This window comes from Notothenia rossii, assembly GCF_949606895.1.
Source record: "Notothenia rossii genome assembly, chromosome: 1".
NCBI lineage: Eukaryota > Metazoa > Chordata > Actinopteri > Perciformes > Nototheniidae > Notothenia > Notothenia rossii.
Genome location: NC_136912.1, coordinates 79,283,677 through 79,301,475, shown reverse-complemented (window position 1 = coordinate 79,301,475; position 17,799 = coordinate 79,283,677). Strand labels below are relative to the sequence as shown.

General features: G+C 41.4%; 1 protein-coding gene across 3 annotated transcripts in view; it reads left to right on the top strand.

Annotated features, from left to right (window-relative positions):
* The window catches only part of arid3a (AT-rich interactive domain 3A), a 53,280-nt gene that overhangs the window by 22,816 nt on the left and 12,665 nt on the right, over positions 1–17,799 (top strand). For 2 of the 3 annotated variants that reach the window (XM_079679068.1, XM_079679067.1), the window contains exons 2-4: positions 976–1,688; positions 1,762–2,044; positions 17,640–17,712. In XM_079679068.1, the coding sequence (XP_079535194.1) occupies positions 1,348–1,688; positions 1,762–2,044; positions 17,640–17,712 (697 nt within the window). In that variant the 5' untranslated portion in view covers positions 976–1,347. The remainder of the gene's footprint in view (positions 1–975; positions 1,689–1,761; positions 2,045–17,639; positions 17,713–17,799) is intronic. The other variant, XM_079679069.1, reaches the window with a different exon arrangement.

Sequence of the window (17,799 nt, the reverse complement as noted above, 5' to 3'; positions counted from 1 at the left end):
AACAGGGAGGGGCTGGACAAACTGTGACTCTCCCTCTGGTATAACTCTGGGCTACAGGTGGATCACGGATCTGTTATAACGGTAAACTGAAGAGAACAGACATCATTGATACCAGAAAGTTGCAGCCCATTTTTTATAGCAGACACTGCTTTGCATACCTGAGCACTTTTGGGAACAGGTATGTCAGACGAGCATAACCGCCTACAGAAGTTGCAGATAAAACTCCCCTGCTGTGTATCTACACTTGCAATAAAACATTTTAATCAGGGAAAAACACACCAGTCATACCTGAGAAAAGTCACACCCCTTTATATTAGTTCTATATTGTTAAGTACAACCTTTAGACAATGTAGACGCAACAGTGTTGACCGGGCTGCATGTACTCTTGGTATGTGCCAACCAGGTGAAGAAAGTTATGGTTTCCCTTGTGATTTCACTTCCTCTTGTTGTTGAGGCTAAAACAATCTGTCCTTCTGTGTGCATAGCTTGTCTGGTCTGTGAGTAATCCTGCACATGTTGCACAACTGAAAACTCAGGGACTGTGCGTCTATGCCTGATTTAGGGATAAGTTAGGATTTTTTGTGTGAAATTGGGTACTTTCTGTCTCAGCTTCTTCTGTACGTTTCTACTTTAATGCAACTCAGAAAAGTTTTACAAAAATTCAGTCAGGCTAAAGATCATGAATTTAAAAGTTTGGTGGGTCAGCAAAAACATGGTATAAAAGCCAGTGTAATAGCAATAAAAATCACACATGCAGTATTGTGTGCTGTACCAGATGATGTGAGCCAGTGTTTAATAAGTCCACTTTAGTGAATGGAAAGTTTGACATATAGAGACATATCTGATTCATTGGGGAAATTTGTTAAACAATTTTGGCGCTGCAACGACAAAAGTGTTTCCCTTACGTTAGGGTACTGATGTTAACAGACATTGTGGAAGTGGCAGTCTGACACCGTTTTTATTTTTCTCCCTCAGGTCTTTGTAGTGTATCCGCACACTCTTGTCCTCCTACCTTCACCTCCGCTACCTTTGCCTCATTGACTGCTGTGCAACTCAGCCCTGCTGTCGTCTTTGGTTTCCCCCCGACTGCCGGAAAAAACATTGAGACAAGAGAGAGGCCTCTGTCTCTAGAACTGCAGTCGACCTTTCTGAGAGCTCTGCCACCCCCTCCTCCTCCTCATTTCACTTCATAACCATAACCTGCAGCTGCCTCACCACAAAAAACGGTTGGCGATTGCTCAGCAGAAGGATCGACCGTTGTCCACTGCCTGGCCCCGGACTGGTGCTCATTCATTGGGGGAGGGAGGGGAAGGAAGGCAGCTGAACGTTGTGCCGCTTTCCCCGGAGATGAAGCTCCAGGCTGTCATGGAGAACCTGCACCGGCAGCAGAGGGCCAAGCTGCTGATGGAGCAGCAGCTACAGCAGCAAGCCGCCGCCCAACAGTCTCAAGTCCACACCATCGTTGGAGGAGGGGACGAGCCGATGGGGAGCCCGGCCCCCGAGGCGGAGCAGGCCCAGATGGCGGCGCTGGCAGCCATGCGTGCCGCTGCCGCCGGGCTGCAGAGGGTCTCGGAAAGCCCCATGTCAGACCGCAGCAGCGGTGGCGAGGACGAAGATGACGACGATGACAATGAAGACCGGGAGGAGCATTATAAGGACATGATGGGGTCAGATGAGGAGGAGCAGATGTGAGTCAAGTTATTCTTAACATAATCTGCAGAGTTGCCTTTTTAAACAATATTCTGTTTTTAATGTATACAGCAAACGGAAATGGGACGAGGAAGACTTCGAAGGCGAGATGGAAGAAGACTTTGATGACGACCTGACGGAGGAGGGTCTGCCAACGGGCCATGAAGCTGTGGCTCCAGGCAAGGGAATCCTCCTGCTGCCGCACCGTCAGCTCCACCCTCACTCTCAGCTGCTGAAGGCCCGGCCCAGCGTCGACCAGGAGCCCCGGGTAGCCATCATGCCCCCCCACGCCACGCAAAGCCATCTGAGCGGACAGGACCACGGAGAGTGGACCTATGAGGAGCAGTTCAGACAGGTAGGATGTCTTCTTTATACGCCTCCTACTATTCGGATTGGGGTGTTGCTCTCATTTTAAGGGAAAATTGCTAAATTGTTGTTGCTAGTGGAGATTTAAAGTCAGCTGTTGAGAACCAGATCAGCTTATTCCCTAAAATATCCCTAAATCTGCCGCTGTAACACATTGAGAATCTACAATAATCCAATATGTTGTTTGTAGACCAGTGAGCCACATCTGGCCTTCACACCTCTCACATCATGTCACCTTTCCAGCTGAAGTAATCCGACCAGGGCGGGAAATTAACACCAGCCACCAGCCAAATGTTGATAAACCCTTAACTGAGCTTTTATACGTTTGTCTTTGCCACCTGACATTCTGGTGGGCTACATCTGTCCGGTTTTTGCCAGGGTGGCTTAGTGCCTCCAAAGACTTGACATTTACTGACTGCTGTTGCCAAAGGGTGAAATGAATAGGACTGCTAGCTGAGGCTGAGGAGCTGAGGGAAGTGGGGGAGGGGAGGGGAGGGGTTCGGGTGCATTTTAACAGCTTTACCATGCTGGCGTTTACTGTAAACATGCTTGTGGGCTGGATATTATGTGGGAGGCCCTGGTGGAATAAGACGGGCTGTTTACATGAAGAGATTTAAGTCTGTCAACAGCTAGGTTAAGATGGAAGGAGGCTCGTGATAAAAAAGACTGTGAAACTCGTGAACGATATAAATAGTGAACTCACCATTCACTACAGAGGATTAAAAACTCAATCACTTGTTGAGATACTGAATTATTTGCATTTTCTGATTACAGTAAATGTTACTACTAAAAGAATAGATACAGGCCTTTGAGAAAATAAATGACCTTTTCTGACTAAGTTTTTAACGTTTTAGCGATAGTAACATATTATTAAAATGTTCTTGATGGAATCAATGAATCAATTCAACCATTTCAACTTGCCCCTGCATTGCAAAACTAACAAACTAAGGCTGCTTTACCGGGATTAAAGTGTGGCATAATACTGAGCATACCATTTCATGCAAAGGCAGCTTATATGACACAACAGAAGCCACTTTTAAATTTCAAACACACTCGTGGTCTGTAGCAATGTCTAAAGCCATAAAACATTTTCTGACCAAACAGCAGCTTGTCTTTTAGGTACCTCTACTCTTTTAGAAGATAAAACCAGTTTGGTATGTTTGGAGAAGATTCTAGAAATGTATATTGATGCCTTAAGGCTATGTTTGAGGTAAACAAGCTTAACCCCAACCATTTGCTTCATTTTTAAACCTAACCATTTATTCTGTAATTTAAGGCCCATTACTTGTAATGACAGAGTGTATGGAATAAAACTCCTCTAAAACCTAAACCTTCTCTAAATAGTCCACCACTCCCTCCGTAAAGCCTTGAATTGATACCCTCAACAGTTAGTGGTTTTCATACGTCAGGTACGCAATGCCCAACATTTTTATCATGGCATGTCAGTAAATTGCTGACGGTTATATAATCAAGCCGGCCAGTATATTGGCTGTTAAGATAATGTTACCCAATCCATTGTTGATTAAAACTTTTGTCACGCCTATACAATGTCCCCATCTATAGGGGGACAGGGCGGAGGGGAAGAAACACACTATCTGCTGGCAATTAAAACCTTCTGCATTTTAACACGGTTTAGGGAATAAAGCAACAACAGTCACATCTGTTCGCAGCGAGTTGTGGCTCTCAACCTCCTCACTGCTGATGGTTTATAATGTTGTGAATCCAGGATTTTAGTCCATGACTCATTTGGCCCTTGTATGATTACGGTGATTAGTAACAATTGCAGCTTTAGCCTGTGATTATATTGCTCTGTGAATGTGCTGTGTAAAGGAAAAGCAGCCGACCTGTAATGACGAAGAAAGTCTGTCCACTGATAATTCTAACCCAATGCAAATCAAACTCAGTAATTTCAGCTTTACTTTATATTTAGTGGGCGCCATTTTTCTTCTGCTTCTTCGTTTTCTATATGAAACTGGCTCTTGTGGTTTATTCTCATCATACAACAGTTAGATTATAGACCCACAGATTTGTCTGTTTCTTAAAACATGTTCAGTATAAACCGAAGCGGTTAAGAAATGTTAAATGTTGACATTATCTTGTAATATTTGTAATAGTGGCGAGTCATACCAAACCAAAACAAAATGTCACAATTTACTTCATCTGCATGCAATAAAACGTTCCGCCGCCTGAAACCTCACCGAATAATTCAATATGATGCAGCTGTCAAAGATATCCTGCATTGCAAATTTGCGATTTGCGACAAGCTCTGAAACCGACTTAAGTTAATACTTTACTCTGTGCCATGTTAGACAATTGCTACCCAAGACCCTCCTGCAACTATTCTATAAAATGTTGCTCTGCTTACTTAATAAACATTAACGTTGAGTGTCACGCCGCTGTAGTTGAGGCAGATTTGCAACAGCAGATTACAGTTAAGCTGAAATGAGCATAAAACTTTTTAGCCTTATAAACTGAATTCTAATCAAACTGCTATAAATGCAGCGTCCCTAATTTACAAACACAGGAAAACATTTGTTCAAAATGATTGGAAGCGCAAACAAGAGATGTGTGGTTATTCCGAGGAACACAGTAGTTTTTCTTTTAAGGATTGTTTGTTCTGTCCACATGAACTTCAAAAGTCCCTAAGAATCATGGGAGAAAGTCATGATCTCCAGCCTTATGAACTACTCTCATGTGTTGTTGAGTTGAATGGTGTGCAGATGCCGTGTTTCGGAGGGGCACACTGGGTGGGGAGGAAGGGGTTAAGGCTGTATAGTTTATTTTGGGCAGGTGGGTGGAGGCTGTTGGAATGTGCCTGAGGGAGGGTGATAATGTGGCCACTGGGAACCCCAGATCCTCAGTAGAAACCCTGCGTGCCTCTTATCAGTCGGCAGCAGTTGGAGATCTTCCAAGCGGAGAACTGTCCTTTCTCTGTGTTGCGTTTAAAGTCACGTCCTTTGTGAGGTCCCAATGTCACATACAGTTTCTCTACGAGCATCACTATAGCAATGCTTCAGGAGCCAGTCCAAGGTCCTCGTTAGAAGGTGTTAGGAAATAAATGGAGAGAGGAGAGGGAATAGAAAAGAGAGATTCCTCACATGGGGAAGATGTCATTTAGAAAGTAAAGAAAACATATTTTAACTAATGTCCTAATGTAATAAATCAATTTAAGAAGTCCAGTAAAGAAAGTCTGGCAAATGAGTCCAAAGAAATAGGTTGAATGTCACAGCACATCTAGATCCAAGGTGCCATGTAGGTAAGTGAAGCAATCAAATAAATGCTACGGTGAGGTTGCCCCCAGGCTGTGTGAGGCTAACATTTATCAGCCGAAGCCCGACCTGCATTCCTGTTGGATCAGCCGTCCACCTGCCTATCTGCCCACTCTGAAAGGTCAGACTATATCAAGGCAGCGGTGTCAGGGTGCAGAAGAATTACTTAAAGGACAAGGATTCATGCAGATATCAAATTATGCCAGCATCGTTGGATCATTTTGTAATTGAAACGACAGCTCAGCTGAGTTATTTCAGGGATACCTCAGCAGCCCATATCAGTATCACTCTTTGGAATTGAACTTTTAATTTCCAGGAAATATTAACACCCTTTTCAATTTAATGGTATATTTGCTTTCCAACAGCCAATAGGCTTGCAGGCATCTGTTCCAATCAGCAACCAACCGAATGAGGGAAAGGTTTGACTGTGGTTACTGTGTCACATAGGTCACATAGGTTATATTTAAATGTTCTTTAGATTAAGTGCTGATATAAGTACAAAATTGGGATTTGGATTTAAAAATATATATTGTTTCTCTCTCAGTTTTAATAGGAGCAGTTTTCTTCAGTAAAACATTACATTGAGATATGTGGTTTATCCAGAATAATGAACTCATTGCTTTGAGAAGTTGTTCTTGCAATTTGCAATTTTCCTCGCTTTACCTCAAGCAAAACCCTTTTAATTCCATCATGTTTGGATGGCAATTGGAAAAGAAGTTTATCGCCTATTATTTGAGAGTTATCCTGTTTTGAACAAACACTCAATGTTTATGCTATTTGTGGTAGGAAAATGGCATGTGAGCACAGGAGAAGCTCATGCTACGTTGAAGGTGTGCGCTGCAAATGTTCTAAGGATGAACTTTTGTCTCAACCTCAGAGTTTACAGCCATGATCAACTATGATGGAAGAACACGGAATGATAAATTAGCTAGATAATGTGTAGTCAATGCTATGGTATACATAATATAACAGACCCACTCCCTGTCCCCCTTTTATAAACAATATCCTCCTCGGGCCAGAATTCGTCCAAAGGCCATGCAGAGCCTTTGAAGTCTCCTCTCCTGTGTCTCTGTCTGCTTTAAACACCAGCAGCTGGGCAGATGGAGCCCAGATGGACAGTAAAGTAGGGATGTCTTTAAAAATTCATGGCACTCACCATGATCAGGGCGAATGGAGGGGAGTGTGCATTAAACATTAAATTGCTTACACACACACACATAGACACACACACACATTGTAAGTGGGGGCAGGAACTGTTACTACAGGAAGTGTAGCTCGAATGAGAGCCAATTGGGAGCGACACTTATTGGGATTGCCCGTCAGGTTTCTGCTGATACAGCTGTCTGATAAGTGTTGTTGGTTTTATATCCCTCAGTTTTTTTCTCCAGGCCTTTGATCTGTCTTTGGGTTGTATGAATAGGATGGGCCGTGTTGTTTTTATATTCAATATGAATGTATATTTTCCCAGCCGTTGATTTGTTTAGTGAAAAAACACTGGAAAGATGAAACTGAAATCCGCTTTCAAATACAAATATTTACATTTGTCTGTAAATGAATTGCTAACGTCAAAAAATGTTTTATAATTGTAAAATATATGTCTTTGCACAACTTGGTAATAACTCAAGCAACATTTTATAAATAAAGCAGGTTTTTTTCTAATCCATCCACTTGGAATTAACCAGTTATTTCTGAGTATATTAACTCCAGAGCAACACACTATTTGATCATCTGGAACCAGTTTTCCTTACCGGGGTCTGCAGGGGTTGAATTAATCTGCACTAGGGAGTTTTCATTTAATTTACTATGTTGCGCCTGTAGAATGTGCAGCCATCTGTGGTTCTGGGAGAAAACCAGGCCTGTTTAGACCCCGCAATAACATTCGTCTGGTTGATTCAGTCTTAAAATGGACAGCTCTAAGTACAGGTGTTAATGCACATAAGACCCATTAGAAAATGGTCTGGGCCACAAATGGATTGAAGTCAACTGACGTCCTCTAGGCAGTTAGTACTCATCTGCTCAAACATCTAAACTGTAGCCGTGTGTGTTATGGCTTTTTTCTATATTTTTAAACATTGGCATTCTCAAGGTATTTCTCATATCCCTCCGAAACCCCTTAGATATTTAATATTGTGTATTTAATGTTTTTATCACATTTCGTTGATGTGTCTGTTTTTTTGTTCTGGTGCTCTGCAAAGATTTGACCCCTGCTTATATGCCTGGCTCTCTCGAGCCACAGCGGCAAAGACACCAGCAGCACAGAGGTCCCTAAGATCATCGGTAGACAATAGGTTTTACCTTTAGGCTCATAAATTGTACCCAAAATCTGAACATATTTCAAAAACATCACCTTTGCATGGAGAAAATTACGGCCTTCATCACACGAAGACTGTAGGCAGCCTTTTTTTATTCCGTTTAGTTTTTCGTAGTCTATATTCAAACGTAGATAACGGATGGCTTTATAGAGCGGGGAAGTGAGATCCAATCCAAGTGGTCACTGGAGACACATGAGGAGACGCATCCTAATGCCATGTGTGAAGAGCTGTACTCAGAGCTGTCCACTTGTGATCGAATCACCAAGAATGTATATTAATGCCAGGTCTGGAAAGGACCCAAGAGGTTAATGGACCCTGTGCATGTCTTGAGAACAAAGGCCAAAATGAAAGGTCACTGCAGCGTAGGAAGAGCGATGAAAGTCTTCCTGTTGAGGAGGAGTAGCAGCACAGGCGGGGAGGAGTAGAGAGGAAAGAAATCATTCTGCTAGTGTTTGGCTTTGAACCACTGCCAAGGAAAGTGTGTAGCACACGCTGGTTTTGACAGTGAAGCTCTGCAGAGCATTATAATCTTGTCCAACCTGCAGCGTGCAACACCGAGCTGATGTCAGAAACGGTACAGCCACGGGGATTCTGGAAATTGGAAGGCGCTCAATACGAAGGAAGGAGAAGGGGGTTGGAATGTAAACAAAGATTACATAAAGGCTGAGGCTAGCTCCTTTGTGCCATCTTATTCTTCGGCTGTTGTGATATGTTGTATAGATTTCAGTTTGGCTTTGTCCTGTATGTACTCTCTCAAGGTTCTTCCATGATGTGATGTCTTCATGTGGAACGAGGAGGAGTGGGAGGGACTCGCTAAAATCCTTTATTGTCGTTGCCATTGTTAAGTGTGGATCTTCCTGTGTGAAGGAAATGTGAGTGCGTCTTTGCCCTTTTTGTTCCTAAATAATGAATTCTGCACTGTAGCCTTTTGTGAGCTTCAGAAATATACTGCATTGAAAGATTGGAGTTGTCAACAAATCAAACTCTTGAATGACAGCTTACTACGACCTAGTGGAAGGCATTCATTTGAACAAAAGCCATGCATGTGTTGCTGATGCCTTCTGATGCTTTTGAAAAAGGTAGTGAGTGTTGAAAGCTTTCATTCCTAATATAATCAATATAGAAATAGGTCAAACAAAGATAAAGATACTTTTCTGCATGTTCTCAAGGTCTTCCATCCGTTCGGTCAATAGCTCAAACATTATGCAGAGCAGGGCACACTCGTTTGACATTACAACACTATATGCCTCGTCTTGCCTATGATAATAGCTGTTGTGTAGGCATAGCTCTGTACATACTATAGACACAAATAGGGATTTGTCACCTCCATTTAACACCAATTTGAACCGATAATTAACCGTTTCCATTGCAGATATTTGGACTTGTCATAGCAAGAAAACCACAGGTGATAAAGCCTGCATACCATTGAGATTGAACCAATTTGGTAATACTTAATCTTATTGATTACACATGTGCTTTACCTGCTGAAATGACTGAAATGTCTTCTTTCCAAAAGTTAAATGATCATTTCAAGACATAGATGCCGTCTGAATGAGGCTTGTAAACGATGTATACTAGCGTCCTCCCTGTTTACCAACCAACGTATTATTGACTGTGTATTATGTGTATACTGTGTATAATGAAAATGAAAGGTTTATTACGCCTGAAGAATACACACATAATGCATTTAGCTGGGAAACAGTGACTTTAATCTTCATTTTGTGTACAGAAAAAAAAGCAGTGCCTATTTTATATGCTTATAATTTGCCCTCCTTGGGCTAGGGTTGCCAAGTGTCCCCGATCAGACTCCATGTAGAGGACAAACCCAGGGGTAGCTTGAGGGCAAACTGCAGACCATCTGCCTATTGATCTGGGCGGGCCTGGCCACGTGGCTTCCACATCTCAGTCTGTCGTGAGCCACATGGACAGATATCTGCCCTCCATGAGGCAGGGTGTGTCAGATATGTTTCCAAGGCCAATTCAATGGCCACCGTAATCAACCATTAAACTCATTGCCTGCCCACCCATCACTCTGATTGACGGGGCACCTGGTCACTTCTCTTCCCCTCTGCAAGGTGCTCCAAACTGAGGAACAGCAGTGGAGAACAATTCCCCATGTTCAGCCTTTCTGAGCCAGATAAATATCTCTTACCTATGTCTTACATTTTATCCATCAAGTTTGTTTATAAGCACAGTGACAGACCTTGTTCTGAACCTTTAGCTACCCTTTTATCTTTGTGTTCATCTTACTTTCTTCAGACGCAAATGTTATCACTTCATCTGCACTGGCGCTACCTCCAGCTTTCACGCAAACACTCATTAGATGATTATCAAGGTCATGATTTGATGTCATTATAGGGGCAGGGTAGTTTACAGATAAACATCTTATGTAAAGATATTTGTGAGGGAAATGACATTTTCCAAGGAGTATCAAATGGCTGATGTGATGTTATGATGATACTGAGTGTAGTATCAGTGTTGTTTTATAACACATTATGATCTTAAATTGCTGTTACACCCATTTCCCTTTTTTGCTCTGCTTCCCCCTGCCCAATTTGTGCATCTACCTTCGTAATACTACTCATTAGCATTGCGGTTATGCTGGATTGCTAACATCCACATACATTAGACTCTCGAGGGCCCTGGGAAGGCTGGCTGTTATTTCTGATTCTTATCCAGATCTACAGGCAGTGGCAGCTGACAGCATGCAAGAACGGGATAGCGCTCATTCAGTTTCATGTCCTGTCTCCGTTACACTGTTTTCTCCTTGTTAAGGTGTCAGCAGGGGATACTATATATCAAATTATATCCGACAGAAGCCAAGCATACACATGTTTTGGTAAAGCCCTGCATGCTTAGGCCTCCCTTACAACTACTCACACCATAGAGCAGCATATTCTCAAAGATCATTGAATGTCTGCCACATTATTGAACTTCCAGAAGGGTATTCCACCATAAGAGAACATGGTTGGGTCTACAACTAAAATATATATATCATATTTTGTGTTTTATAGTTTTCAGTCCAACTAGGATGGTAACTAAATGGAGAAACTTCATAAAAGAACAACATTGAGTACACTTTGCAGGTCATGGACATCCTGTGTTTGTATTCATAAGTTAGATGAGCAGTTTTATTCAGCAAAACTGCCTGTGTGTTATTCTCAGTTTCTTTTTCTTCCTCACTTATCGCTTTGTTTCCTTTGGAGTAAATGTGAGTGTAGATGATAAGGTGAAGGCAGATGCAGTCAGTCACAGCGGTTTTGTTTGTCTCAGCAGGCTGTTGGCTCCTCACCCTCAGTCGATTGAGTTGATTTTACGAGGTCATCTGGTCAGTTTGGATTATGATGTGTTTGATCCTGCCTGTCGATAAAACACCGTTCACTGCCTCTGCAATCGGACAGCTCTATTGTTGCTGTTAATTGTGGCCATGTGGGGGGGGATGGGGCAGGGCGGAGAGCAGAGGAGAAAGAGATGGATTCATTATAGATGTCAGGTTACGGAGACATGTTGGCGCAGTAGCTGTCAGCTCTGTCCACTGACTGGATTCAGTTATTCCAGATACAAATTAAAAACCTAAAGAAGCATTATAATGTGCGTGCTGAGAAAGTAGAGAGTTGTTGCAAATGTACACTGTATTTGAACTTTTCAGCGCACATGAAGCAATAAATGTCTTTTTCTGGCCGTTGCCTTGAAAACCCATTCTGATGCTTTTTACGCTGTTATATCTGAGCAGTCAGCTGACTTGACCGTTTTTTTTCACGTGTCCTTGTCTGTTTCAGCTTTAAAAGTTATGTTTCCTAAATGGCTTTTGGCAGCTTTAAGAAAAGAACTGTTGCTTGAGTTCACTTGTTGGCTCTCTTTTAGCTACATTACTACTTGATGAGCAGTTAAAACCATAATGACTTGTTGAAGAAAAGGTACAATAAGAAGTCAATCTCTTTCTGTATGCGAGTGAAGGAGACGTCACAGCTCTGCTCACATTGCTGGATTAACAGGTGATCCCTGGAAAGTGTCGTGCAAACAGAAGCAAAATGTAATCCTGAGCAACAATGAGAAGAAAAACAAGAACATGGGCTTGTCACTTCAAGAATCTGAATCTATTTTTATTTAGTTGTCAAGCAGAACAAACAGCTGCATTAACCTTTTGGAGGTATTTTAAAATCTGGTTTCTCACCCAGTTGGCCTTTAAGCTGAAAAACGGCTCAGCAAAACCTGCACAGTGGTTCTCTTTAATAAAATAAACAGTCTAAATGTAATGATCAAAGAACAGAAATAGCTATTGTTTACTTATTTCTGGTACTGCAGTTAACCATGTGTTTTGCTAGTTGGGCGATACTGTCTTCTGGCTTTCACCAGAATCTTTTGATGACAAAAATGTTGACTGCAGTGTTTTGCTAAATAGTGTTTCATCCAAAATAGTGGAGAAATTCATCAGGATCCTTGGCCGTGTTAACAGCCTATTCTGTGTATGACCCTACTGTGAAGAAAGTAATCAGATAAGAGCTTCAATAGTCAGAGTATTGCTTTTGTTGCAGTTAAATGTAATGATGGGCTGAGCCCACTCACTGAAATTCCTTCTGTACTCTGTGGAAGAAAACTTAGATCTATTTAACCAAACTTAGGTGAAACCAAAAGCTGCCGAGTTGCTGTCATAAACCAGTATTCAGTGGAAATCTGTACAGCCTTTATCCGTCTAAAACTATCTCCTACTATTCATTAAATATAAATATTTTTCAGTGTAATTCGAGATACTTTCCTGCTCTGTTGCCTCAGGAAAAAAGGCTAGTGTACACATTATGACACTATATTTTTCTTTGTGGGAGTAGTGGAGCGATGCTTTGCTGGTGGTGGTGTTTGCTTTGGTTCATTAATGACACTCGTAAAAGGGCTTTGGCCTGGAACAATGCTGTGTTTGAATATGGCTGTTCATGAACTGAATCAAGCCCCCCCCCTCAACCCCTCTCCCTGCTAGCCATTCATTCCCATCCCCCACTGTCAAATATACATGTGTGTTTATACATAGTATATGTGCTGTGTGTGCGTGTTTACATTTTATGTTCTTCTCAGCTCTCTTTATAATTACAAACTGTTCTAATAGAGTCCACAACTCATCTTTGTGTATGAGTTTGCTTGGTAAAGTCGTACTTAAAAGTAAAAAACGCAGCAACTTTGAATGACTTAGAGCATTAATTAATTCAAATTAGTCAAGAGGACATGTGGAAGAAACTTCATACTAATCTCTCTCCTGAGAACAACAACTGAACGACTTAGACTCATTGAAGTTGTGAAACTGGTCCTCCAATATTGGGTTAAAGGGGAATGAGTCCCAATGTGAACCTAGTTTCTGCTCCGTTCAACCACAGGAAATAGTCTTCCGGTAAATAAAACACGCAGCCTGCAAAGGATTAATCACACCTCAAGGTTAGCTCTGTGTACATCCAAAAGATTGTCTGTAAAAATGTTATAATGATATTCAAGGACTGATCTCAAACTGAACAAAAGGCCTTTCCACTTTAAATCGCATAATGAAAGAGGTGAAACCTTAGATAATATCTGACTTTTGCAATGTATTTGAATAGAAAACAAGTACATTCGCAGCAAAATTGCATAATTCACTTGTTATAACAAATGATTAAATAATAATGATAATGACTCATTTATTGGATAAGTGCAAACAGTACAATTTGCAGTTTTATGGTTTGCTTTGGCAGAATGATGTGGATGTAGACATATTCAAATTGGTAACAGCAGCCTTTACTTGTCCCTCTATCTAATCAGTCTGTATAAAGAGGAACATGTAGTCCACTATATGTGTGTGTGCATCTGTATGCTGTGCTGACATCAAGTCTCCTCTGAGAAATTGCATTTGACCTGAAAAATGACTGAGAGTACACTTATTATTATGGTTATCATATGTCATCTTATTGCGTAGTTATAACGTTGAAGGTTGGCCTGTAAGTTAAAAGATGAGTAAACTTTGACCCTGAGTGTGTTGGTGTGTACATGTTTGTGTGTGTGTCAGGTGATTGTCAGGTGTAAAGGAGCATGTAGACGATACCCTGGTCTTCTCTCAGTTTAGGTTTTCAGTTGCAAAGCCTCTGTGTGCTATGTGACACTTTAGTGCCTCTGGCCACACTACAGTGAAGTGAACCCTTCCCCCCTCGCATGCACGCACACACACACACACACACACACACACACACACACACACACACACACACACACACACACACACACACACACACACACACACACACACACACACACACACACACACACACACACACACACACACACACACACACACCCACACACACCCCTTAACAGTATCACCTACCACCACCTGATGGCTAAAGCTACAGGCTTCTCTTTGGTTACTGATTATTTTCAGTATAAGAAGACTTTGTTTTCTGGCCTGTTCATAATTTATCTGCAGACGGGGTGACCTACATACTCAGGCAGGGTGGGAAACTATCAAAGAGCAGTCAAACACTGAATACTTGTTCAAATATGAAGTCTCGTCACTTTAGCAGCTAAACAGACAGCATATGGTCTCCGCTTGTACGCTGAAATAAATTGTGTTTTTGATGCCAATTCTAAGCTTGTTACAACCAAATATCTGTATTACAAAAGTCCAGTTACAGATTTTGAAGTGTGTAAAAACAGGCAGTTTAGTATAATTAACTTTCAGTACCCTGCTGCAAATAAACAATTTCAAATTGAAGTCTTCTAGACAGCTCTGCTGTTTTAATGGGCCTTTTGTAGCAGGAGATTTGGTGATGGGGCGTTAACTGGCTCCCGGCATTACCAGTTGGCCTTGGCCAACTTTGTAGTCGTTTATCTAGTTTCTTTTCAGTTATCTGAATAGCAGAGCTTTAATCCTGGAGGGGCCCTTGCCCCTGTGAACATTCTCTAGACATTAAACCTATATAATAACACCCACACCCACATAGACATGATCAAGTGTGTGTGTTTGCCTGCGTGTTTGCATTGCGACAGGTGAGTAATAATGTACATAAAGGTTATATGTATGGAGCTGAGAGTAAAGAAAATATATAGTGAGGGGTGGCTGTGGTCGAGCCGGTTGAACAGGCTCCTGATTGGCTGCTCCAGGTATCCAACTTTGATGATGATATATAACAACTATAGCTCTCCCTAATGCAGCTGCTCCATTACCAGCTTCTGTTGAGCCGCAGGTTGACATGTTTTAAAGTCAATGTGTTGTTTGAAGAGTGTACATTTGACAAACCAAGTTTAGAGAGTTTATTTCTTGTTTCTTCTTATTACTCCCGTTTTTTTCAAATTGTTTTCTTACATTCTTTAATTTTTATTTTTTATTTTAGTGTTTCATTCGGATTCGCATTATTATCAGTGACTGTGTTTACATGAGCCACATGTATTGTTGATAATTAAATAATATTAGGATTAAACTTGTTCCTTCCACCTTTACTTCCAGTATTTAACTCCAACAACTTGTCGATTGATGCTACAAGGGTTTACTTTACCTAGCTAATGTTACTACAAAAACGTTACTTCAGCTACAGCTAAGCGCGCATGCGAGCAGATTTATGCGTCATTTAGTAGTTTGATTGCAATTTCTGTGAAATGTAGGAAACAGGCATGATTTGATCAAACTATTAACTACTTAAACTAAGTAAGGTCATTATAAAGTGACATTTAAAAGGCCTGTTTGAAGTATTAAGTGGATAAATTAAATAATATTACAGGTCAATTAAATGTCATGTTAATTATTCAGATGTTCGGTTGTCTTTGGGTTGTGTTGGCTAAAATCATATTGCTTTCCGAAACCTGGACAAAACTAAAAGAAGGTAGAGAGAGAGATGCGTATAACTAGGGAAGGACTGTATCCAGAATACTGTCATCAATCAGGCAGAAGGTAAAAGCCAGATTTAAAGTCACATGTTAATCAATATAAAAACTAAATACCATCTCTTTGTCTGTGTTAACAGCGTATTCTTTATATGGATTAGTTAGAGGAATACTGTGAGGGTGTCAACACAGTTCACACTTCACTTTAGGCTGATAGACCGTTCGGGTCTCAGGGAAACAGTAAAAACTATCAACACACTGCCATGTCAACACTGTTACGCTGCAAATGAGCAAACGTTACATGAATAGTTAAGACTTCAGTAGTCCATTGAGTGTTGTGTATCATCCTCTCACTGATTGCTGGTGTCATACTGGAAAAAGTGCACTTTATTTTGTTATTTCCAAAATGTTTTTCACGCCATGTTACCACATCTGGAGCTTCAGCTTCCTTGTTTCCATGTGACAGCGCTCCCACAATGTCACTAGGGAAACATTTGTTTGTGTGATCAGGACAGAGGGAGGGGGTGGGGGGTGGTGATACAGAGCAAATAAAGCCACATGGGGGATGGGAGTTTTAGGGGGGGGTGGTTATTCCAAGATTTATGGAGCGGCACTTCACCAAATGCATGCATCCTGTAATTAAAACTCCCCCTTGCCTCCAGCAGGCATGTACATTACCCAGCATCCCCCACCTCCACCCTTTTCAGTTCCCACCCCTCTGTTCCCCCTTCCCAGCAGAGTAAGATATCAAGGCAGCCCGGTGTCACTAATGAGGGCTAAATGCCACAATGAGGGGCCGTCTTTTAGTGGTAAGAGGCCACTACTGCCAAAAATCCTACATGTCTTCTCCTGGACGAGCCTTTCATTTCCTTTCTCTGGCTGCGTGCTTTAAAGGAAATGTCATCCCCCCCAGAACGATCATTTTTATATGAATTACTCCTTCAAAGTCTTGGAAAATGTTTTTGTTTTTGTCACATGCCTGGTGAATGAAGAATTAAAAAAAGCAGAAAACTTAGTTAATCAAAGTAAAAGGGGTCTTTGTTTAACACCAGCAAATGTATTTCATGTATCTTTTATGTCCAGTTGTATGCTCTCTACATCCCAAACACATCATTCATTCAAACATAATATTTTATACTCTTAAAACTCATCAAGGCTTGCCTGCGCCTTGAGCCTTAAGGCCTTAAGGCCTTAAGGCTTTTAGCACTCTTTGAGTAATTAAAATACCAATTATTATTTTGACATGTGACAGGATAACATTAAAAACACCTGGACTTTCCTTTGGTCTTTACGTGTTGGAAAAAAGACTGAAAATGTCGATATCGTCTCCTCTCTGAAAGCCTATGGGGACTTTTTCGAAGTTGCTTGTTTAGTCCGACCACCAGTCCTTAACCAAGAGACATATTTAACATCAAACGCTCACAATATTAAACAACTGGGATAAGAAGAGGTTTGGCCATAATCAATCATGAAAACAGTTGCTGATTAGTTTTCTGTCAAATTGAATTGCTTCAGCTCTAGCATTTGATGGCTGCTTGTCTCAATTATGAGCTGTGACGTGAAGGCTTTCTTGTGATATGAAAGCTCTCCACAACATGAAGGTTAGTTGTGGCTTGGTCTACTTGCTGCGGGCTGTGTAGTAACAATATGCTGCTTGTGTTTCACAACCTTTAAATAACAGATTATGAAATGTGTCCTACAGATACTGTGTGATTTATAGTTACATAACTGGGGAATATTTTACTATCATACTGACAAACTGGACTGGAAAAACAACTACTGGTTTCAATGGCTGCTCTGTACTCCCGCGAGTTGGCGCCCCACTTTTACTGCTAACTTTCACCTAACTTTTCCAGAGCCAAAGGCAGCTGGATCCACATCAGGTTCTCATCAAATGAGACTGCTCCACATTTCTTTAAATTTCTCCCCCTGTCATCTCCTCTTATGATCAGAGGGAGACTGACTGGTTTCTCATGACAAACCTTTACGAGTGAATGTCGTCATTTCAAAGTTTGATAGCTATCGATTTATCATTATTATGTTTTCATGATGCTTATGTAACAAGAGAGCATCCTGGTCGTCTTCTTCCTTGCTGTGTCAGATCCTAGATGGTGGTTTTGACATAAATTCAAAAGCTGTTGTCTCACTGGTCTCTTCTCCTCCTCTTCTACAGCTGTATGAACTGGATAGAGATCCGAAGAGAAAAGAGTTTCTGGACGACCTTTTCAGCTTCATGCAAAAACGAGGTATGTTACTGTGTTCGTTCAGTGTCTTATCGTACCATATTATAGGTCATATCTCCAGCCAGAGTCTCACATACATTTTTTCTGTAA